General features: G+C 43.8%; 1 protein-coding gene across 6 annotated transcripts in view; it reads left to right on the top strand.

The window, feature by feature from the left end:
• Fryl (FRY like transcription coactivator) overlaps positions 1–24,819 on the top strand; it is a 246,331-nt gene that overhangs the window by 104,354 nt on the left and 117,158 nt on the right. For all 6 annotated transcript variants that reach the window (XM_059275978.1, XM_059275977.1, XM_059275976.1 and 3 more), the window contains exon 4: positions 13,778–13,977. In XM_059275978.1, the coding sequence (XP_059131961.1) occupies positions 13,858–13,977 (120 nt within the window). In that variant the 5' untranslated portion in view covers positions 13,778–13,857. The remainder of the gene's footprint in view (positions 1–13,777; positions 13,978–24,819) is intronic.

Raw genomic sequence — 24,819 nt, 5'->3', positions numbered from 1 at the left:
CCCCGCTGTGCCGCCGTACTTTGTAGACACCATAGTCCGCGTCTGATTATTGGACCTCTTGTGACCTCCAGCTTGGCTGCCGTTCATCCCTTCTGCACCTTGGAGGTGCCCCAAGCATCGACAGCCAGGAGCTCTTCTGGGTGCCCTTGGTACTGATGACTTAGTCTTTCAGGCATGGTGCCCGAGTGGCGTCTGGCTTACTGTAGGCAGGACCAATGTCCAGGCTGTTCACATCACTGGCGTTTGGTTCATCCCACTACTGGCTAAATTCTCAAACTCCCCTTGTAGAAAAAATAGTATTTGCCTTTCCATTGCCGTGTTAAGATGTACCTTTCTTGACATGATTGGCTAGCTTTTTACAGGCTTTTGGTCATTCTTTCCCGCTAGTTGACGTGTGATGTCCCAGGACTGATTGCTTAACAGAAGTTCTGAATATTTTAGATGTACTAGTTGTTTTTCATTTAGCATGTTATTTCCGATTTTTTTTTTTTTTTTTTTGGTTTTTCGAGACAGGGTTTCTCTGTGTAGCTTTGCGCCTTTCCTGGAACTCACTTGGTAGCCCAGGCTGGCCTCGAACTCACAGAGATCCGCCTGGCTCTGCCTCCCGAGTGCTGGGATTAAAGGTGTGCGCCACCACCGCCCGGCTCGAATTTTTTTAAATTTAGCCATTAGAGAAGTAAAGTTTTTAATCCCCTACCTCCAGAAAGAGAACTAAAGAAAACCCATTGGAATGAATAGGGAAGGCTCTAGAAGCTAAATTCTTTTCTTAAAGTTACTTATTTTTATGGGCATTGGTGTTTTGCTTGCATGTGTGTCTGTGGGAGGGTGTCAGATCCCCCTGGAACTGGAGTTACAGACAGTTGTGAGCTGCCATGTGGGTGCTGGGAATTGAACTCAGGTCCTCTGGAAGAGCAGCTGGTGCACTTAACCGCTGATCCATCTCTCCAGTCCCTAGAAGTCAAATTCTAAACAGCCAGATCTTTCCTTAGGAAGATAGGGTATTTTATATATGGTCGGAACTCGCAGTAGGAAAATATTTAAATCGCTTTATAAGCTGTATTTTCAGTTATATGATTGGCACATGATTATTAGTGAAGGCCTTCTTAAAGAATGCCGAGATGAATAATAACTTTTAACAGATACTTGACTAACAAAGTAATAGGAAATGTAGATCCACACTACATACAATGAATTGAATACCTTTTTATTTAAGATGTTTCTCATAAAACTTTGGAACAGGATGTGCGTGAGTCATTTTTAATATAGGGAGACTGAGAGAGAGAATGATTCCAATATAGTGGTTTTGGATATGCTCAAAGATAAGGTTATTGGTGTGATTTATACAGTGCCCCTGTGGTTGGTATACAGAGCCTCTTGTGGTTGGACTGGAAAGTGGTCTGCCCCTTCATCACCCTGGAGGAAGAATTTGGGAAAGTATGGAGGATATTAATACTAACTTCTAAACTTAAAAGTTAGCCAGGGGCTGGCTGTTGGCTTATGGGTGACAAGTATTTGCCATAGAAGCATGAGCATAAGTTCTAATCCCCAGACTCCACAGGGAAGCCAGGGAGGTGTGGCAGCTGCCTGTGATCCCAGCACATACCCCTCCACATATGTGTATTCCCTCCCATGTATACGCATGCACACACGCACGCACGCATACCAGGTTAAAAAAAATGGCGTAACAGGTGACTTTAGGTAGACATAGGAGTTGATAAGAAGACTAGATATAGAATGCTCATAAGGCATAGAGAAGAATTAATAATTATGTTAGAGTATATAACTGAAATCCTGCCCCTTGAAATCACAGATAATGACAAGCACCGAGATAAATAGTTCAAAGTACAGACAGTGATTAAAATAGTTAGCACCTTAAAAAGTCAATTCAACAAGCTTTCTAATATGAAATAAGATCATATCTGTCTTGTGTTTTACTAGTCCTTTGTTTTTTTTATGCTCATGCTTCATGATATACGGTTGTTATTTTTCGTGCTCCATGACATACGGATACTTAAATATCCTTGAACTGCCTGGTGGGAATCATTTGTGGTATTATAGGTTTCTGTACTTACGGGGCTTTAGAAACTTAATGATCAAAATTAAATTCTAAATGCAATCATTGCATAGGGTCACTGTTCTTTAGAGTATCGTAAGGCAGTGGTCTTTCTTACATTCACTTTTAGCAGCTTCCAGAAACTTAGGATGCTAGGACCCCAACTCCAAGAAGTCTGTTTCTGATTTAAGACACTGCCAGGGATGGCCAGCAGAGTTGAGCATCGAGTCAGGAGGCTTAGCTTTGCCAGAATGCCAAGTATGGATCTGAAATGTCTCTCAGAGGGAGGAATAATAATAAGCAGTGCGACAGATAGATTCTTCTCAGGGGTTTGCCAGTTTCCTGATTTACTGTGAGGACCATGCCAAGAGGATGCTAATGCTCCAGCTGGCCTGGGGTCCCTGGCTGTCCTTGAGTAAGCTCGTATAGAGTGGATTCTCACTTGAAGGTTGCATAGCCAAATGTGCAGGCTGCTGCAGGGCCAGCATGCTCAGGGTTCTCGCAGGGTGCTCACATCCTCAGCCAGCAGTGTGCTAAGTGTTCGAATTCCTTGCATCTTTCCCACAGTAGCTACAATTATTCTGTTTGCTTTCGGCCAGTCTGATAAATATACTCCCATACATAGTTCAGTCCCATTACTAGCGCAGTTTGCGTTTTTTTGGGTGGTCCTGAGTTTGATCCTTTTTTCCCATGTCTGTTAGGTTCTTAGATTGTTTTTGAGTTTCGCCCATCTGCTGCCAGTTTTTGTCTCCACAGTATTGTCTTTTTATTGTTACTTTCAAATACATCATTAAACGCTTCATATTTTTTGTCTAAATACTTTTCCAAACTCGCCCTTTCTTGTTTGTGGACATTATTTTCCTTAAGTATTTTAAACGTTTTGCGTGGTTCGATGAAATTGTTAAATTGCTTTTATTACGTCTTGTTTATTCCTTGGTGTGTGTTGGTATGTGCATTTCACAGTGCAAGTGTTGCAGTCAGAAGTCAGCTACAGGAGTGGCCCCCCCCTCTCCCCCTCCCCCAGGTGGGTCCCGGGGTCAGGTCTGATGGAGAGTGCCTTTACCTGCTGAGCCATCTTGCTGGTCCAGATGCAGTTTTTAAAAATAAGTAATTTTGATTTTTTTTTTCTATCATGGATAGTAGTCCTTTCTTGCCTGCATTACACATGAAAACTCTTAATTGTCTTTGAAAACTTAATTTTAAGGTTCATGGTCATCTGTATCTGTACTTTAGTTTTTTTTTTTTTTTTTGTTTTCTCCTTTCGAGACAGGGTTTCTCTGTGTAGTTTTGGTGCCTGTCCTGGATCTCACTCTGTAGACCAGGCTGGCCTCGAACTCACAGAGATCTGCCTGCCTCTGCCTCCCGAGTGCTGGGATTAAAGGCGTGCGCCACTGCCACCCGGCTGTACTTTAGTTTTTGAATATAAAATCTGTAATATTTTGACAGTCTATCTTGACTATTGCTGTATTTTTATTATAATTATAGTTATAATAATAGTGTCCCCAGATTTAGAAAAAAAATTTTTTTTTTTTAAAAACAGGGTCTCTCTATGTAGCTCTGGCTGTCCTGGAACTCACTGTGTAGACCAGGCTGGCCTCGAACTCAGATCCTTTTGCCTCTGTCTCTCAAATAGTGGGATTGAAGGTGTGTGCTACCATGCCTGGGTATTTGTATTTTTCCGTGGCATGTCTTGGAAGCTTATTCCTCTAGTTAGAGACTAACAGAGTTTCCTCCAGTATCACCTAGACAGAAACTCCTATAGAAAAGTTAATTGAAATTATGCTAATATGTTAATTCTGTGGGAAATGGTACTTCCGTTAAGCCGTCTTATCTCAAATATGTTTTCCTTGTGTTCTGTTCTTTTATGTCCTTTAAGAAATCCTTGCCACGTCCATGTGAAAGTCTTACAAGTCATATGAATTTGTAAAAGAAGTATGTGATCTTTTTTATTTAAGGAGAATTCCATTCGCGTCTACAATGTATTTTGATGCTATCAACCCTCCCAGTTACCCCTGAGCTTCCCCTCCGGCATGCCAGCGTGTCCTCCTCCCAACTTCCTGTCCTCTTTAGTTCTGGAAAAAAAAAATAACCCGTGAGCCCAGTCAACGCTGCCAGTATGTGCAGCAGTGTGACATCATTCGCTGGGGTACACACAACCTGCCAGTAGCCATGTCTCCCAAGAAGAGTGACCCCCCCCCCATGTCCCCCCATCAACAGCTCTTCCTTGAGGAGTGGGGCTATGAACTACACAGCCCTTCCGTGCTGTGCTGACATGCTTGGTCTCGTGCAGGTGACCGTCACTGCTGTGAGTTCATGAGCAAAGCGGTCCTGCCGAGAAGATGGCGCTTCACCGCCCTCCTCCCCAGCCTCCTGCTCTTACATCACCCTTTCTGCCTCTTTCGGGATGTTCCCTGACTCTAGAGTGTCGTGTTTATGGCTGAGATTCACGGTCACTTGTTCTCGGCACTTGGACTAGTTGTGAGTCTTTGCCATCACCACACTCCGCTCCCTACAGAAGCATCTCCGACAGGCCGAGAGCAGCGCGTGTATGGAACGCGTTCCAGACACAGCTGGGCAGAGCTAAGAGGTCAAATCCTCCATGCTTTTCTAACTCTTTCTCCTCTTACTCTCGGTTTCTGAATGGAAGATTTCTTTTTAATCCATCCTTATTTCTTGATAATTATAGTATAGAAAGTTTCATGTATTTTTTAGGATTTATAATTTTCTTTCTTCTTTTGGTTTTTTTTTTAAGACAGGGTTTCTTTGTATAGCCATGGCTGTCCTGGAACTCACTGACTTTGAACTCACAGAGATCCACCTGCCTCTGCCTCCCGAGTGATGGGATTAAAGGAATGTGACACCACTGTCCAGCCAATTTTGCTATAAATTTGCATTTATTTATATTGCCTATAGCCTCCAGGATAGTAATGAATAATAGAGCAAAAATCAGCATCTTTATTTTGTTTCTATTTTTCATAGAGATGGGTTTTATGCCTTGAAACCTGTTAGCTTTTCATCATAACAAAACGCCTGAGACAATTGCTTATAAAGAGAAAGGGTTTATTATGGCGCCTAGACCATGGTTGGAAGAGTCCACTGTTTCTAAGCCACTGTTAGGGTCACATGATGAAGCCGAAACCAAGACAGGAAGAGGAAGTGGCTAGTCAAGGTCCCACAGTTCCCTGGAGGGATGCTTCTGGTTAGGCCACTGTGCCCTCCCTCCTCCATAGTGGCACCATTTGAACCAAGCCCCCACCACATTTAACAGCTAAGCTGGAGCATTGTGATGCCAATCCCAAAGGATTGTATTTATTGTCAAAGTGTGAAATGTGTCCAGTCTATCCCCAAGAGTCCCTAAAGTGTTAATGTCCCAGCATTGCCCCAAAGTCCAAGTTCACGGTCTCATCTGCCACTGAAGGCAAAAATCAACTGTGAGCCTTTACAAAAAATCAGAAAGAAATACATACTTCTAAGTTACGTGTCCGGGCAGGCACAGAGCGTGAGCTATTTCAGAAGCCAGAAATAGGAAAGTGGTTAAGAGGTGCTAGCCCCAGGTGAGATTAAAACAGCAGAGTAAGCAGCAAATCCGGAAGCTTCCCGTGGAGGAGGCGGAGCCGTTGCGGGGAGTGCGTCCCAAGGGTTTGGGCAGTTTTGCTTCTCTGGCCCTCATTCATTGCCTGTGACTTGTCTCTTGGGCAGGTTTTGCCGGTTGTCTGCAGCTTCCTTTGTTAGGTTTGAACCAAGTCAACACCTGAGCATTCTTGGGGCAAGACTTCCCAGTTCACCTAGCTGTGGGCTAGCTGAAGGGACTTACCGCTTACTGTCCTTTGGAATCTTGGTGGACGCTGCCATAACTCTGTAACTCATACATTCCGCATGCATGCACAGCTGGCATCACGTGGATGGTGCCAGGTTCTGCTCTCAGTGCCAGCTGAACCTGGGCCTGCCTGAGCCACAGCCGTAGCAGCCTTGGAACATTTTCCTGGGCATTCCGGGAGGGTACCCCGGAATATAGAACATAGCCCTGTTCTAAAAAGCAATCTACCCAGGGAAGTCCTCGAAACAAATTTGTATGGCTGCATTTCTGAGCTGAGTGGCCTTGCTGATTTGGTGGCTACTCCTGAGGCACCCTTCCCAGGGTTCCAGTACAAACCCCGTGGCTTCTCTGTGCCTCTATCGGGGCTAACAGTGACACCCTGCTTAACCGCACCATGGTGCACACCGCCTTTCTGGCCAAGCTGTGAGTTTCCCAAAGCTTTCCACGTTGCCTTTTACATTATTTGAGATCAGGTCTCACTGTGTAGCACAGGCAGTGAGCTTGGAATCCTCCAGCTTCAACCTTTAGCCCAGACCCTTTGTAAGTTCTTCTTTTTTTTTTTTAAATACTTACTGAGTCTGTGTGGTACTGTTCTTATGCACATGGGTGTGGTGCCAGCCACTGGAGCATGGCAACCTACCAAGAGCCACACCCCTGAAGAAAACTGACTCTCCCTGGCCCAGCAGCCATCACGTGCCAGTAGCTGTCAGCTAGCTGTGGGGCCTCATGAGCCCCACCCCCAACATCCAGCGTATTCTTTAAATACTACCTTATCTCTGGGATTTTAGGATGGCTGGAGCCGAGCTTCTGAAGGCTCCACAAGGAGTCAAGAACATCATAACTAGAATTCTCTAGCAGAGTAAGTAATGGGTTATTTAGAAGATGGATCATTTTCCCTGCACTTTGGAATATAGAATATTTCTGCGGAAGACTTCAAGTAAAAAACATTGAACACATGCCAGAGTTGTCGCAGGACTTCTATGTTTAGAAACTGTTTTTAGTGGGAATAGTTTAGATTAGGATAAATAAACATTTTTGAAACAGCTGTTCAGAGAACAAGCAAAAGTTTTAATTATGCCATCCGTTACAATTGAGTGAGAAGAGAGCCATTGAACTAACTAGTGAGGGAAAATAATTTTATTCACACAGAATAGAAGCAGAGTATTTAGGGATTAGAATTAGTAAGATGTAGGTATGTGTTCTTAGAGGAGAGTATGGCAGCTTCTGAACATGGACTTTAGTTTTCTTCTCTCTCTCTCTCTCTCTCTCTCTCTCTCTCTCTCTCTCTCTCTCTCTCTCTCTCTCTCTCCCTCCCTCCCTCCCTCCCTCCATGTAGCCCTGGCTAGCCTGGAATTCACTCTGTAGACCAGGCTGGCTTCAAATTTGCAGAGATCCCTCTGCCTGCCTCAGCCTCTGAATGTTGGGATTAAAGTTGTGTACCACTATGCTGGCTACATGGTCATTTTCTATTATAAAGATGCCAGTTTTTTTTTTCTAAGTCAATGTGTAGAGATATGTATAGTTATGGCAGTGTGAGTGGCAGTGAGTTTTGTATGTAGGAAGATGTGTGACACAAAGTGCCAACACCCTACTCAAAGCCACAGTGACTAATAGCATGGAGCTGACACAGAAACAGTGTTAATAAGCAGCAGCAGAAGCCCAAATGCATGTTCAAGTATGGCTTTAGTTTACGGTGGTAAAGTCAGGGCAAGATTTCAGTCAACGCATCCAGAAGAACTGGTTAAATCTTGGGAGAGAAAGAGAGCATTACAACAAAATACAGGTAGCTGTTTATCTGTCAGAGAGAGAGAAGAAGAGGGAGAGAGGGAGGGAGGGAGGGGGGAGAGAGAGAGAGAGAAAGAGAGATGAACCATTTTTTTCCCTCAGGTAAGGAGAGACACATTCAATGTAGTTCTCCCAGGACTTTGATCAGCTGGTGGTTGAGCTGTCAGACTTGCCCATTGAACGAATGATAGACTTTGAAGATTCCTCCATCATCGAAGGCAAGATGGTGAAGTGGGTAAAGACACATGCCGCCAAGCCTGACGACCTGAGTTCAGTGCTTGGGACCCCCATGGTCAAAAGAGAGAATAGACCCTCATGGGTTGTCCTCTGACCTCCACATGGGTACAATGGCTCATACTTCGCCCCCTCCACACACAATAAGTAATAATGTCATAATCTTAAAAAGATTCTTCTGTTTTTGGTGGGCTAGTTTCATGAAAGTGTCGAGCAGTAGCCCCTTGTATGGATGCCTCTACCCACCCACTGAAGAGCATCTTGGTCGTATCTGTCCTGGTGACCTCGAGCAAAGCTGTTACAGATTACTGTAAACGGTGTGCAGGTCGTGGTGTGGACATACAGTTTACCTCCTGCGCGTGAAAACCATGATCAACGGTGATGGATCCCACAGGAAGGGCATGCTCAGTTTTGTAAGGAGGTACCAAGCCTTCTTCCCACGTGGTTTGTCCCATCTTGCATCCCCACCAGCAATGAACGACAGGGGTTCCGTTTCCCCGTGTCTCCCTTCCTACGAGATGTGGTCTGCTTGGGAATGTTGCCTCTCCAGGAGCCATGCCATGATACTCTGTTGTTGGCAATTTCTTGAGCATGTTTTGGGATGGGCATCTTTTCACGTGGCATCTGTGTGTCTTCTCTGGGAAGTGCCTGTTTTTAAGTTAGGTCCTTTTCTTACTGTTGTTGTTTATATATTTTGCAAACAAATCCTTTATTAGATTTCTTTTTTCTTCCTTGAGGCTAGTCTCTCATCTTCATCATTGATTTTTTTTTGTGTTGCTAATGTTGTTAATAAGTTTTACCCTTTCCACTCACGGATCTTGGTTTTGGTGTGTATTTTTAACAGGCCCACTGAAATCAAGATCACCTAGATTTTTCTCCTGTCTTCCAGGAGATAATAGAGTTTTTGCATTTTATGTTTAGGTCTGTGTGTTCCATTTTCAGTGAGTTTTTGTGGAAGGTAAAAGTTCTGTCTAAATTCTTTCGCTTTTTTTCTTAAGCATGTGGGTGTCTAGTTGTTCCAGCTGCATTTGTTGAAAAGTCCTTATTCGTCGTATTTCCTTTGCTCCTCGTCCAAGATCAGTTGACGGTACTTATGTAGGTCTATTTCTGGGCTGTCTCTTCTGTCCCATTGATCTGTTTGTCTCTTCCTTTGCCAGTAGCACAATGCCTTGATTGCCGTAGCCGTAGAGAAGTCCTAAATAGCCGTAGAGAAGTCCTAAAGGCAGGTAATGTCAGCCCCCCGGGCTTGATTCTCTTTCACATTGTGCTGGTTGTTTCTGAGCTAATTCTCTCGCTGTACAAACTTTAGAATCAGTTCATTGGTGGCCATGAAATAACTCTCTGACCTGGGTTTGCTTTTTAAACTGATTTTGCTTTTGAGTTGTGAAGTCTTTGTTGTTGTTTTTAATTCCTGTTCTAAGGCCATTTACCTTATGACCTTTCTTTCTTAGGTGTCATCAAAACTTGTTAGATGGTATAAGCAATAATGATTATAATAATAATAAGCAACTCTGTGATGCCATTACATTTCAGTATCACATAATCTTCTCTATAAATATGTATGGGGTATGTATCTGAGATATATATGCCTATACCTACAAAGAAGTATGTGTGTGTTTGTGTGTGTGTGTACATGTGTAAAGGCCAGAGGTCAATGTTAGATACCTCCCTAAATTACCTCCCACCTTATTTTTGAGAAAGAGTCTCTCACTGAACCTGGAGCTCCCTGATTGTGCCGAGGCTGGCCGGCCAGTGAGCTGCAGGGCCCCACCCGTCTCTGCCTCCCTAGCACTGGCATCACAGATACATACTACCATACCTGGCTTTTCCATGGGTGCTGGGGACTGCAGTCTGGTCCTCACGCTTGAGCAACAAGCATCTTGCCTATTGAGCATGCGTGCAAACAACCCTGAAGCCCGTTGTCATAACGACCCCAGAGACACACTGCTTCCAGGGTTGTGTCTCTTCCTCCTTGTCCTTCCCTTTGACTGAATCTGAATTTATCAGGGGACAGCTGTTATATTAATATGACAGCTGTTTTATTGTGTATACTGTGTCACCACAGTGCTAGAAAGAAGTGAACTAAAGAATAGAAATGCTGAAATACAAAAGCATTTAAGTCTTGCTTTATCCTAATATAGCTGTTCATGTTCAGTAGGTTTATATTCCAAGAGTGTTTAATGTCACATTGGATTTTTCTTGTTGTAATTCAATGCCTGGACGGACCATGTTCTGAAGACTTACATGCTAACATTTATGTTTTTATTCCTTCAGAGTCCTATAACTGCATGTAGAGAAATACTATTTGGGCTGGAGAGATGACTCAGTGTAGGAGTTTATCCTGCTCTTGACGAGGACATGAGTTCAATTCCCAGCACCCACACTGGCTGGCTCACAACCATCTGTAACTCCAGCTCCAGGGGAGGCAGCACCCTCTTGTGGCCTCCATGAGCACTGCAGTCATGTGCATGAACACCCACACAGACATTCATATACATAATTAAATTTTAAATACTAGAAAATGAAATCCTACTATTTATAAAATATTTGATTCAAGCAATCAAGTGTCATGAATGTCTTGGTTAGGATTTCTATTAATGTGATAAAATGCCATGACAGAAAGGAACTTGAATAGGTAAATGGTTTATTTCACTTACCCTCCCAGTTAACAGTTCATCCCTAGGGGAAGTCGGGGGTAGGAAGCCAAGCACAGTAGGAGTCTGGAGGCAGGAACTGATGGAGAGGCCTTGGAGGAACACTGCTGACTGCCTTGCTCCCCATGGCTTGCTCAGCCTGGCCCTTCCAGCCCTTTGACAGAAGACATGTCCAGTTCTTACTCATTAGTAGAAAACCAATAAAACCGAGTTATTACTTTGTGCTTATTGGGCTCTTATTTATATATTCTTTACACTTCTTCATAATCTTCTGTCCTGTTTCCTAGTTGAAGGAATTGGTAGTTTTCTAAGTAGTTTCATTTGTGCTTTGCAAATGTCTATGCAAGCGGTTAATTCTCTGTATGATATGCTACAAGTATTTTCCTGCCTTCCAATTGGGTTGTGTGTCTATGTTGTTGTTGTTTTAAATCTGAGGTTGTATTTTGTGTACCTTTTCATGCCGTTTGGTATTTTTGGATCATATCATTGCAGTTAACTGGACTATGAAAAATTAGGTTCTTTTCTAACCCTCTGTTATTGGGATTTTTAATGGCCTGAAATTTCAATCAGAAGTTACTCCTCCCCACACACTTTTTTTTATGGTAGTAAATACAACAAACATTTACTAAAGGTACTCTAAAAGATAAATTGAAATATTGTTTTAACTTATTTAATCATAAACACTTTGTATTGTTAAAAATTTGAGTTTTCAAGTTAGAAATAGTTTTTCCTGGAACTTTGATTTCCCTGACAAGTGTCTTTCACCTCACAGTCACGACACCATAGAGCAGAGGTTCTCAACCTTCCTGACGCTGCGACCCTTTAATACTGCTCCTCATGTTGCGGTGACTCCCAACCACAAAATTATTTCATTGCCACTTTTAGCTGTAATTTTGCTACGGTTATGAATTACAATGTAAATGTCTGATATACCACCTCCAAAGGGGCCGTGACCCACAGGTTGAGAACCACTGCCTTTTACTTACTACTCTCAAAGTGAGTAGATAGAAGCGAGGCAAGCCATTTGAGATGACGTGTGTCTTTGGCTCTTGAGGAGCCAAACATAATTATTAAAGATTTAAGATCTGCGACTCTTTCCACAGGGCCACTTGTGAATAGATTCCCTCCTTAATAATGCACAATGTTGGATTGTGCCACGTGGTAGACAAGCAGGTCATTGTTGGAAGTCATGTGTGCTGTGTTCCAAGGACTGTGAATTTTTGTCTTGGATTGTTTTTATGCTACAATTTTAATTCTAGAATACAAAATGTATTTTAACTTAGTGCTAATAAAAGCTGCTTGTTTTTAGATTTGATATCAGCAGTTTGCAATAATCTTTAGATTATTGTTGTACATTTTTTTTTGTGACTAACTTTTTACATACTGTGTTTTATAGAATAGGCTTTTTAATTTTTGAGATGCCTCCCCCAAACCACCACCACCACCAATCACCACCACGAGGCCCAGGCTGACTTAGCAACAGCTTTCCTACCCCTGCTGATGTGAAACTCATGACCCTAACTACCTCAGCCTTCTGAGTACTGGAATCACAAGCACGTGCCACTATGCCTAGCTTAGAGTCGATTTTTCTTTGACCTCAAAATGCAGTGTAGGTTTTTTAATTGATATATTTTTAAGCAAATTGGCTGTCCCATCATGATAGATAGATAGATAGATAGATAGATAGATAGATAGATAGACAGATAGATAGATAGATAGATAGCTATCCCATCATGATATATAGATAGATAGATAGATAGATAGACAGATAGATAGATAGATACACACATATACATACATACATACGTATATACATACATACATACATACATATACATCCACAGCTATTCAGTGTTTGAGTAACCGTGTTCTGCCTCCCCTTTTTAGGGATGGAGTTAATTACATGACAGTTCCTTATATGGAGAATGCAGGAGCTGAAGATCAGGGTGAAGTGGAAGCGCAGACTTTTGTCCGGGTCCACGAGGCCAGGAGAAGTCACGTGTGCTTAAGTTAGACTACAGTCTATATTAAGCCTCAGGCTGGGATGGTGGACGTGACTGGATGAGTTCTAGGCAGCAGTGAGGCAGGCTTGCACGGTTTCCGTCAGCCTGATGGGACTTACCACTTGGCTGACAACACATCGTCTGAGTCAATGGTCCCAGGTCCTCTGAGTGAGTCACGTGAACATCCTGTGAGTTACCGTTGATTCCTGCGCCCCACCTCCAAAGCCACAAAAAATTGGACAAAGCTCAGAGCCTTTTCTTTCCCCATCTCGATTGGGTTTCGGTCCTGGCATCCTTGGTGCTGGGTTTGGGTTCCTAGGACTCATTCCCCAGAGAAGCCAGACAGACTGACAAGGACTAGTCAGATCCCGTCCCTCCCCACCTTTAACACTTCCCACTGAACATTCTTCAGAGTCCTCAAGGGCCCTCTCTCTGTGTTCGAGTGCTGACCCCCTCTCACTCCCCCTTACCCCTGGTCTGCCCGTGGTCATTTTGGCCGTGCATGTTCAGTCTTGTGTGTTCTGTTCCCACTGCTTTTTCCTGCCCCCCTTTCATCATTCAGGCCCGCAGTGAGGCGTGGCTCCTTCAATGAAGCCTTCGTGTGCATGGTTTCCAAGGCAGCACCCTTCGGCTCCTAATCCTGCTCCGGTCTCATGTGTATTTTCTTCATGACTCTAGCCCAGTGGTTCTCTGCCTTTCTAATGCTTTGACCCTTTAATACAGTTCTTCATATTGTGATGACCCCCAGCCATAAAATTATTTTCTTTGCTACCTCATAACTGTAAGTTGGCTGCTGTTGTGAATCGGAATGTAAATATTTTTGGAGATAGAGGTTTGGCAAAGGGGTTGTGACCCACAGGTTGAGCGCCACTGCTCTGGACAATCTGGCCAGAATCCAGTTATTCAGTAAATATTTGTTGTGCACCTGCAGTGTGCCAGGCACTATTCTTAGACAGAAGGGAATCATCTAGGCCTGAACAGATCAAATGAGAATGCCTGACGTTTTGGGAGTCACATGAGTCCAGTGGAGAAATAGCCAGTACATTCTAAACATGATGTCTGGCTAGGCAGGCGTTAGAATGGCAAGCATCAAAGGAGAACCGTGGAGGGTGGTGACTGAGATTGGGAGACCGGGGAGGGGTGGGCGAGATGCGTATCCGCCGAGGTGGATGGAGTAGGTTCCGTGGAGCTGATTATTAATCCAGGCCTCTTTCGTTTCTCTGACTTACAGCTTCAGCACCAGTCAGCAAAGTGAATAAGTTCTGTGCTGCTTCCAACTTCCATTCCACTTTGGGAAGAAAGAGCATCATCATGTCAAGCATCACCATTGACCCGGAGGTCAAGCCTGGAGAATATGTCATCAAGAGCCTCTTTGCAGAATTTGCTGTTCAAGCTGAAAAGAAAATTGAAGTTGTAATGGCTGAACCCTTGGTGAGTAGAGCCATCTATAAATCTCATTTTCCTTTTCCTTTTCTTTTCTTTTCTTTTCTTTTTTTTTTTTTCTAAACTTTTGCATTAGCTGGTATAATATGAATTTTCCAAAGAGAGTAATATACTTGAACACACATTAAGGGCTGGAATTATTGTAAAGTACTGATCCAGACATCAGCAGTGGCTTCAGAATCCACTTGGATAAATTCTTAGAGATAACTAAGGAACAGAAATGATTGCGCAGGTGGAAATTGTGTGGCCTGATAAAACATAACAGGATATAAAAGAGAATCTAGACTGTTCTGCAGGCTGTCGTAAAGACGATAGCAAACTTAAACAGTGGACATCTTATTTTTTTTAATTATTATTTTTGAGTCAAGGTCTCTTGTGGTTCAGGTTGGCCTTGAACTTGTAGCTATGTAGCCAAAGATGATCCTGAACTCCTCCTGATCCTATTACCCTTTCCAAGTGTCAGGATTGGAGACACGTGCCATTGTAGCTGACATACACATTTTCATACTAATGGTACATGAGAAACATTCAGAGAATGTGATTGGGGCTCTGATGAGGAGTATTGCCAAAAACAAATGTCTGGCTTAGATTCTGCGGTTAGAAGTCAGGATTGTGATAAACAGCATGGTGGCCAGATACACAAGGAGGGAGTCGGATGTAGTTCAGGCTGGAATGAACCAGGGCCTTAAGAGTAGAAGAAGAAAAGCAATAGAAGAAGAGTCAGTAGCACTCGGCATGTATTAAATAGGAGCGGTCCTGCAGTTAGAGTTAAGGGTTGCAGTTGTTTGGGGTCTTAGAAGATGGCAGTGCATCTACTTGGGTAAAGTACACAGTTCGATGAATAAGATCATTTTCCGCTCGAGTGTATTAAACTAGACTTACTGCTGATCCGCCCATGCGGAATTGCTTGATGGGTGGTTGGGAATTCTTGTGGAGATCTCCTAAGAGATGGTGATTACTGTAAAAACGGGCATCTTCTACCTCGAAGCTGAAAAAACACTGATACCAAAAGAAGTTAAGGGCTGAATAGAAATATCATTACCGAATACACAGATAGTCCGAGTTAAAAAAAAAAAAAGCCTTAGTTTGTTGATGTTAGTTTGGTCAGGCAGCATTGGAAATGCAGATGACACTTATGTTGCCCTTTGGGTTTGAAGGGAGTGAACACGCATCATGCTGCATGATGCTGTCGGGTCTAGGGTCCGACCACATCATGCCGCAGGATGCTGCAGGGGCTAGGGACCGACCACATCATGCCACAGGATGCTGCAGGGGCTAGGGACCGACCACATCATGCCACAGGATGCTGCAGGGCCTAGGAACCGACCACATCATGCCACAGGATGCTGCAGGGGCTAGGGACCGACCACATCATGCCACAGGATGCTGCAGGGGCTAGGGACCGACCACATCATGCCACAGGATGCCGCAGGGGCTAGGAACCGACCACATCATGCCACAGGATGCCGCAGGGGCTAGGGACTGACCACATCATGCCACAGGATGCTGCAGGGCTAGGGACCGACCACATCATGCCACAGGATGCTGTAGGGGCTAGGGACCGACCACATCATGCCGCAGGGTGCTGCAGGGGCTAGGGACTGACAGTGATGAAGATCGTGACTGTAAAGGCTGCGACTCAGTTACTCCTACCCAGCTGGATTAGGGGTAGGTGTTCACTGGAGGAATTGTTGCTCACCTGAGGCCAAAAGCCAGTAAGTGAGGCGTAATATTGGCTTCAGGACCTGTGTGCTTTCTCAACCTGTCATGCTTTTGTGGGACGGAGCACAAGAGAGGAAAGCTGATGCCCTAGGAAAGTGGAAGGTGGCGTCATCACACATGCTCTGAATTTCCTTAGATATGAAACTCATTGCTAAGGTGGGCTCCTTCCTAGTCATTAAGTAGAGGAAACTACTCGGCAAAAGTATCAGTGAGATGATGTGTTCTAGGGTTCCCAAATCAGCCAGATGTGTATTCCAGAACTATTCACATTACTCCATTCAACTTAAACCATTCCAGAATTACACTTTCCATATCAAATTAATGCTTTTCTTTACCAGCACACACAAACATATATATTTTATAGCATGTGCATCATATAAAGTGTTTTCTTTTTTTGGTTTTGGTTTCTTCGAGATAAAATCTCACCATATAGCCCTGGCTGTCCTGGAACTCGCTGTGTAGACCAGGTTGTCCTCAAATTCTGAGATCCGCCTGCTTTTGCCCCCAAGTGCTGGGATTAAAGGCATGCATCACTGTGTCTGGCTTAGACTTTTGTTTTAAGATACAAGGATTATAAAACCTTACTGACATAATTAACAACCATAAATTTTAATTATAAATATGCTTTATCTACGAAATGTTAATTTCCCTTTTCAATACTCTTAATGACATGATGAATTGATATAAAAGCCCCCCCCCCCCCCCCGAGACAGGGTTTCTCTGTGTAGCTTTGGTGCCTGTCCTGGATCTTGCTCTGTAGACCAGGCTGGCCTCGAACTCACAGTGATTCACCTGCCTCTGCCTTCCAAGTGCTGGGATTAAAGGTGTGCGCCACCACCGCCCGGCTTATAAGAGCTTTCTTCAATAGGTCATAGTTAAGGAAAAGGAAAAAAAAAAAATCTTCTGAGAAGTTTCAAAGACCTCAAGGTTTATAGTGTGCCAAATGCTCAGGACCCGTCACCCTACTGTGGTTTTCTTCTTGCTACACACACTTAAAAACTCCACCTGTTTCATAAAACACTTGGTAACAGTTTCATGTGGTATGGTCCCATCAAGTCTCAAATATCCCATATTCTCGAAAGAATTTTAATTTTGAAATTCATAAAGTCTTGAGAATAAAAGGATGTGTGAGAGGATTACCTAATATGACCGTGTCTCTAAGGGACCCTGCTCCCTTTTCATTGGCAAAACAGGTGCCATTCCAGGGGTCTTGTCTAGGTCCCACTCAGTGCAGGGGTGTGCAGCTTCACAAAGCGGCTCATCATGTCATTTTCCTCCGCCCCTTGGCCTTTCCTACAACACAGATGTCACCACATCCTGCTCTGGGGCTGTGGCTAATGATGAACAAGTTCAGGCTCTTGTCCAGTTGTCCTGGGTTTTCAGTCTTGTGGTTGACGTGAGGTTTCACAGCTCTGCCTTAGATGTCTTCTCCATAGCCCATTACTTTTCTCTCCACTTAAAGTGCTCCCAACTCGTTTTTTAAATTGTTTTTTAACAAGCGTCTGTTAGTCGCTCTGAACTCCCTTTTGCTCCCCTCAACATAGAGGCTCTACACTAAGTGTTTTACTGTAACATGTGCCTGCAAGGTCCAGATAGTAATTTGTACATAATATGTGTCACTGTGTATTTATGCACATATACACAATGTATATAAATATGCATGAGCGTATACACATATATATATATGACTTGTGTTGTATCATGGTTGGTCATTTGTCTTTGGTGTGGGTTACATGTTGCCAGGGACCAGGTGTCTGCTCTGCAGGATGGCCTGTGGTTTAGGTATTTCACAAAGGTTTACCCTTTACCATGAATTTAGCCCTAATAGGCGCTGTGTGTCTAAGAAGACACAAGGCCACTGTTCAAGGCAGAGCTTCTAATACTTCCTCCAGAATAGTCCAGTGTTGTTTTACTCATTCATTTAAAAGGTTATTTCAGGAGTATCTGCTGTGTAATCCTAAAATGAGATTATACAGTTAGACTTAACCGTGTGAATTCCGTCACGAGAGGCTGGAGAGAGGGCTGTGCGGTTAAGAGCACTGGCTGCTCTTGCAGAGGACCTGGGTTTGGTTCTCAGCACCCGCATGGTGGCTTGTAACCATCTGTCACTCCAGTTCCAGAGAATCTGACACCCTCCCCTGGCCTCTGCCAGCACTAGGGACACATATCAGGTGCACAAGACATACATGCAGGCAAAACACTCGTGCACATAAGATGAAAATAAATAATGCCATTGCAACGTGGATGTTGCTGTCCCCTCGTCACACTTTGAAAGAAGAGGCATTCCTGCCTCTTCTCCCTGACACACCCAAAATGCCCCCTAACCTTCATCATCGCGTGTAGATTGTTACCCGTGACACTCTCACATACCGAAGCAGTCCCTCCTTATCTAGGTCAGGCAGCTTAGTTTTTATTTCTATCCCGGTCTAGATAGATTGCAAATCCATAGCATCAAGATAATGAAGACACTTAGACTAATCCCGTGCCAGTGTGCCGACCATAGCTTCTGGTGCTTTCCTTGCAATTTCATCTGTTTTGGAGTTCATTGTCTACCCTTTGAGGTGATAAGCAGCCGCCCACATGGCTCCCTGTGTTCTGAAAGAAAAGCCTCACAGGCCTTGGTTTAAGCAGCGCAGCACCCAGGGCTTGTCAAGTGGACAGTGCTGACCTGGCGTCATCACGGTCCGCCAGGCTGCAGAGAAGCTGCGAGCCCCTCACCCACAGTGGAATGATAGGATCCATCTTTTCATTCCCGTGTCAGGGATGAAAATAAAAGAAGGCTGCAGAGGCCCCTGAGGAGGAGCTGAGCTTGATTTTCTCCCACTAATTTCATTTTCACTTTAGGAGGAAGATTCTGGAAGGGCAGGCAGTGATTGAAATCTCAGCCTGCATGCTAGGCAATCCAATAACTTTTGCTAAGATAGATGGATCTTGGCTAAATGACCCAAGCCTTTCCAGGCTTACCTATTAATTATGTCCCTTGTCAGGCACAAGAAAGAAGATGGAAGAAAAGATGTCAGCTAGTCACCTGCTGATTCAGACCTTGTGTGTTTTGTTTTGGGCCCCGCGTTTCAAAAGCTCTCCGATTTACATCGTTGGTTGAGAATATTAAATATATGTGCATTTTATTTTCAGTTTGCTCCACTACATTTTTATGTTGGTTTTTATTTTCTTCTGACCTGTTTTCCAAAATAACTTAAAAAGATTTATTTATTCAATTTTTTTTTATTTTTTTTATTTTTTTATTTTTTGGTTTTTTTGAGACAGGGTTTCTCTGTGTAGCTTTGCGCCTTTCCTGGAACTCGCTTAGTAGACCAGGCTAGCCTCAAACTCACAGAGATTCGCCTGCCTCTGCCTCCCGAGTGCTGGGTTTAAAGGCGTGCGCCACCACCGCCCAGCTATTTATTCAGTTTTTATGTACGTGAGTAGTTTGCTTGCATGTGTCTGTGTGCACTGTGGGCCTAGAGTCTGTGGAGGCCAGAAGAGGGTGTCAGGTCCCTGAACTGGAGTTATGGATGGTTGTGAGCCACTATGTGGGCACTAGGAACCGCACCTGGGTCCTCTGCAATAGCAGCCAGTGCTCTTAACTGCTAAGCCATCTCTCCAGCCCTGGCATGTTCACTTTAGCATGCTCTTTTTAAGAATGAGGTTCTAAACCATTTACTATAGGTGTAGTGCACATGGCCCATGATCTTCCCATGGAACCACGGGAATGGACTATGTCAGCTCTTTCTCTGGAGGCCGTTCAGGGTCATCTCATGAGAAGACCTGCAGAATCCTGAATGGGATAGTTTCGGTGTTCTTACTTTGAAGAGACGTGAAGACCATGACAGCTCTTATAAAGGAAAGTGTTGGTTGGGACCTTACAGTGGCTTACAATTTCAGGGGCTTAGTCCATTATCTTCATGGTGAGGAGTATGGCGGCATTCATGGCAGGCATGGTGCTGAAGAAGCAGTGGAGAGCTACATCCTAATCAGCAGGTCAGCAGGCAGAGGGAGGGAGAGACAGACAGACAGACATTGGGCCTGGCATAGGTTTTTGAACTCTCAAGCCTACCCCTAGAGACACGCTTCCTCCAACAAGGCCACACCTACTCCAGAAGGCCACATCTCCTAATCTGTCTCAAATAGTGTCTCTCCTGATGACTAAGCATTCAGCTATATGAGCCATATGAACCTGTGCGGGCCGTTCTTATTCAAAGCACCACAGCTAGCATGGTGGGAATTTTGCTGCACTTAGCTCCCCTGTCTTTGGGGTGAGACCTCACCTGTAGTTGTATTCCCACAGTTAGCACCTCTCCACGTTGCCCTTCACTGAGAAAGGCAGGTGCTCTGTGCGTGTCCTGTGAAAGTATCACTGCCCCCCATAGTTAGGTTGGTGAAAGGAATGGAGAATTTGAAGTTCTTCCAGATACTCCTTCAACCAGCCCTCGGACAGCCCGCCCCTGTGGAGACAAAATCTTGTGCATTCCAGGCTGACTTTGAACTCCATCTGTAGACAGCAATGATCTTGAACAGTGATCATCCTGCCTCTTCTAGGCATACTTCAAGTATGCATCCCCTGGTTTATCTGGATTTGGAAGCCGAATCCAGGGTCTTGTGCACCGAGCTGCATCCTCAGCCCTCTTGGTTTGCTCTTCACTCCAGCTGTTCTTTTGAAGCCCCAGAACGTCAGCTGGGTTACCTTCCCTGGGGCTGTGCTCAGATGGCACTCTTCTCCTCAGCCATTGCTGTCTGAAATCTCAGTCCCATTCCACCCTCCAGTCCTTGTCTGTCTCTCACACAGATGGCCGCTGCTCTCTTGGTTTGTGGGCAGCTGCATGAGGGTGAGGATTGTTTTCCATTTTTTTCATGGCTGTGTCTCCAGAGTGCTAGGTACTCAGCATGTCGCTGGATGGGTGGCCCAGTGCAGAAACAGACATCTGGCTTCCCTCTTGCTTGTCTAAGACGGCAGGAATTGTCATTGTTCAGTGAGATAGTATCCTCTCCTGAAACCCTTCACCTTTTCTTTCTTTCTCTTTATAGCTTTGGTTTGAATCTCTATGAAGGTTATTTTTGATATTTTCTTAGTAGTTTAGAAGCAAGGCTAGGATGTAGAGTATTATGAAACTCATTATTAGTTTTTATATTAATGAAATATGAGGGCTGGGAGAAGGCTCAGTGGCTAAGACCACTTCAGTTCCCAGCACTCACATGGTGGCCCATAGCCATCTGAAGGTCCACTTCCAAGGATCTGATGCCCTCTTCTGACTTATATGGGCACCAGGCATGCACAGTGCCCAGAAACACATGAGTTCGAAACGTTCATACACATAGGTGGCGCACGCCTTTAATCCCAGCACTCGGGAGGCAGAGCCAGGCGGATCTCTGTGAGTTCGAGGCCAGCTTGGGCTACCAAGTGAGTCCCAGGAAAGGCGCAAAGCTACACAGAGAAACCCTGTCTCGAAAAACCAAAAAAAAAAAAAAAAAAAAAAAAGAACAAATAATCTTTAAAAAAAATCATAAAAGAGTAGAAATACTTCCAAAAGGGGAAAGTAGAAATTTCTTTTCTTGAGATAGTATCTCATGGAGCCCAGATTGTCCTTGAATGCACTATGTAGCTGAGAGTGACCTTGAACTCCTGATCCTCCCGTTTCTCTGCTAGAGGGCTAGGATTACAGGCATTCACACCACATTCGGCACCAGCCTATCATTTTTCATGTCTGTTAATCATCCATCTCTTTGGTACTTGCCACCTGAAACACATACACACACACACACACACACACACACACACACACACACGCACACGCACACACTCACACACACTCAATCTTAATCAAATAACTACAAAGTAGTGCATTTTTCATATCACTCCTAACTTGCCTACAATATGAATGAAACCTTAGCATGGGTTTTCATAAACACGTAGAAAGAAATCATATATGGTAGATGAAGTTTTCCTATGCTGGCAGCCACTTCCCATCACTCAGAAAATTAATACTAATTGTAAATGCTCAGTCGATAGCTCAGGCTTGTCGCTTCATTTTCTACACATCTTGCTTCCTCTACGTCTTCTGGTGTCTCCTCTGACTCTGCCCTCCTCCATTCCAGCATCTTTAGTTTGGTTGTCCCACCTATACTAACTGCCTGGCTAAGGGCCAGTCAGCTTTTTATTAAACCAATTCGAGTAACAAATCTTTACAGTGTACAAAAGGATTATCTCACAGCAATATATTTGGAGTTCAGTGCTCTCAGGGTCTTGGATCCTATCTGCCACACGTAAAAGGATATTTTATAATTGTGGCATATAGGCTTGTGATTTTTATTTTGACAGGAATTAGTCACAAACGAGGGAAGGAAACTCTCGACTACTGGAGAATCTTTCTAAGTATATGTATTTCTCAATTCAGTCTACCCTCAGCTGATTGGATGAGCCTCTCCATTTGGGGAAGTGTAGACCCTACCTCCTCAGCCCACTGATTGAATTGTCGCTCTCTCTTGGAAACACCCTCACCAGCACACCCAGAAATGTTTTGTCAGCTGCCTTAGGATTCTTTCATCAGGTCAAGTTAGCACTCACGTTAATATTCACAGCTAGATATTAATAAGTCTTCATAGTGCAATCTCAGAGAGCACTAAGTTTTTGTTCTTAATGCTTTCCTCAATTTGTACTTACATACTGGTATGATTCTTCAAAGGTGTGTGTGTGTGTGTGTGTGTGTGTGTGTGTGTGGTGGAGAAGGAACCAGGACCTCACAAGTGCTGGGCAAGTGCTCTACCACCGAGCTACATTCCCAGGCTGCCTATACTCTGAAGCTCATTGAAGGCAGGGACTCGTTGTCCCCAATAAATCATAGTGCCTGGCTCTTAAAAATCTAGGGCTAAACCGTGAACATTGCACAAAGTGCTGATGAGGCAAGACAGAATAGAAGAGGGAAAAAAATTTCTCTTTCTTTTGTTCTTTGTCTGTTGAAGCATACAGTCCACAAAATATAGTTATCATATAGATTTCTCTCTCAGAGAACAAACACCGTATTTTTGTGAAAGGACAAATTAACATATTTCTATGATCTACTTCCTTATATTTTAGGTGGTAAATTTATAACAAAATGTAAACAGTCACAGACTTTTGTTTTCCCATTCTTATGTTTTATTATCATATATTAACTATGCATAACAGCAGGCCTCATTATGACTTTTTTTTACCTGTACATAATGTATTTTGCTCATACTCACTCCTCATCACCCTTTTGCTCCACTCTCCATAATCGTCTTCCTCTTATAAACTAATCTCCCTTTACTTTCATCTTTTTATTTTTAATAACCCAGTGAGTTTCCTTAGTTGCTTCCAGGAGCATGGGCACCTTACCCAAGGCTCCCCCACAGAAGAAAGTGATCCCCTCCCCATCAGCCATGGGATCCTCGGGGTATTCGCAGAGGTGGAACCTTTTGTTTTGTTTTGGTGGTGCTGGGCATCGCATCCAGGGCTGTACCTGAGAAGCATACACTCCGTACCACAGAGCTCTATCTCCGGCCCCACATCAAACCTTTTGATGTGTGATATCAGCCTCTCATATTTTGAAGACATAAGTCTAAATATATAAAACAAACATTACTGGAATCCAGAAAGTTTTAGATAGGAACAGCTGCAGAGAGACACTGCCAGCCGCCACGATGACAAACAGCATGTGAAGATGCCGGTAAGCCACGAGCCATGTGGCAAGGGATAGATTTATAGAAATGGATTAATTTAAGCTGTAAGAACAGTTAGCAAGAAGCCTGCCACGGCCATACAGTTTGTAACCAATATAAGTCTCTGTGTTTACTTGGTCGGGTCTGAGCGGCTGTGGGACTGGCAGGTGAGAGAGATTTGTCCTGACTGTGGGCCAGGCAGGAAAACTCAAGCTACATAATTCAGTTCAAGTGCACTAAACGCTAAGACAATCCTTTCTTTCGTTAGTGATTCCGTGTATCTTTATCTGCTAAATCCTTCTAATTGGTTGGAGGGTTTTGTTGTTGTTGTTCTTAAATAGTAGAATAAGCTGTGGTCTTTCTTCATCTTAGTTTACTTATCCTTTTCTTTTATTTCTTTTTTTTTTTTTTTTTTTTTTTTTGGTAACTTCTTGATTCTAAAACGATCTCTTCCATTCTAAGAGACTGGAACTTTCTCTGGACCTCACAGCCAGGGTTAATAATACACTTCACGGTCACTTAAGACTTCAGACTGCTGTCCTACTGTGTCCTCAGCCTGTTTGTTTAACCCACCTTGAAGAGAACAAACGTAACCACCAACCTTACCTGCTCTGGATTTTGCATGTCCTCGGCTTTTCCACCCTGAGCTAATGCACAGCTGTGATCTTACATGTTGTCCTCTTCTGTGCTCCTGACCTGAAATAATACATGAGTGTTCTGATAGTTATTGGCTAGAAACAGGAAATAGGCAAAAACAAACAAACAGACAAAAAACCGTTTTATAAATGAATATCTACCGTAAATATTGAACACAAGATAACGGCCATTGCTTGATTATGAGGATCTTTGTTATACTGTTTGTTATTGGGGTCAGTTGGGGTCAGTTGGAGTCAGTAACTTAATCCCTTGTAAAACTCTGTTAAAGACTTAAGTAAAGCGTTCCTCATCCCTTCCCCACGTGACACTTTCTCCACTGTTCAGTAGATCCAGAGTGAAGCCCTTTGTTTGGGGAACTCACACACAGATACTACAAAACCCAGACATGCAGGGACAAAGAGACATGGGGACAGAGTCACAAGACAGCCTCCAGGCAGGCACAGATTCAGAATCACACAACAGACAGACAGGGCTGAAGGAAGGAAGACATGGGGAGAGAAAAGTAGAAAGTTCAAATCTGGGTTTGCCTGTGGCCAAGTGACACCCAGGGGAAGTGCTTTGATTTCTTTGGTGTGACACTGATGCATCATTGGTGACTGAGCTTATTATTAATGTGTTCTAGCCAAATGCAGTTGTCAAGGTATAGACTTAAATCCTACACATCTTGAAGGTTTATTTTATTATTTTCATTTCAATGACATGTGAACGTGAGTGCAGGTGCTCACAGAGGCCAGACACCTCCCCTGGAGGGAGAGACGGGAAGTTGAATCGCCTGTA

This window comes from Peromyscus eremicus, chromosome 10 (assembly GCF_949786415.1).
Source record: "Peromyscus eremicus chromosome 10, PerEre_H2_v1, whole genome shotgun sequence".
In the NCBI taxonomy this organism is placed as follows: domain Eukaryota; kingdom Metazoa; phylum Chordata; class Mammalia; order Rodentia; family Cricetidae; genus Peromyscus; species Peromyscus eremicus.
This window is presented reverse-complemented; position numbering and strand designations above follow the sequence as displayed.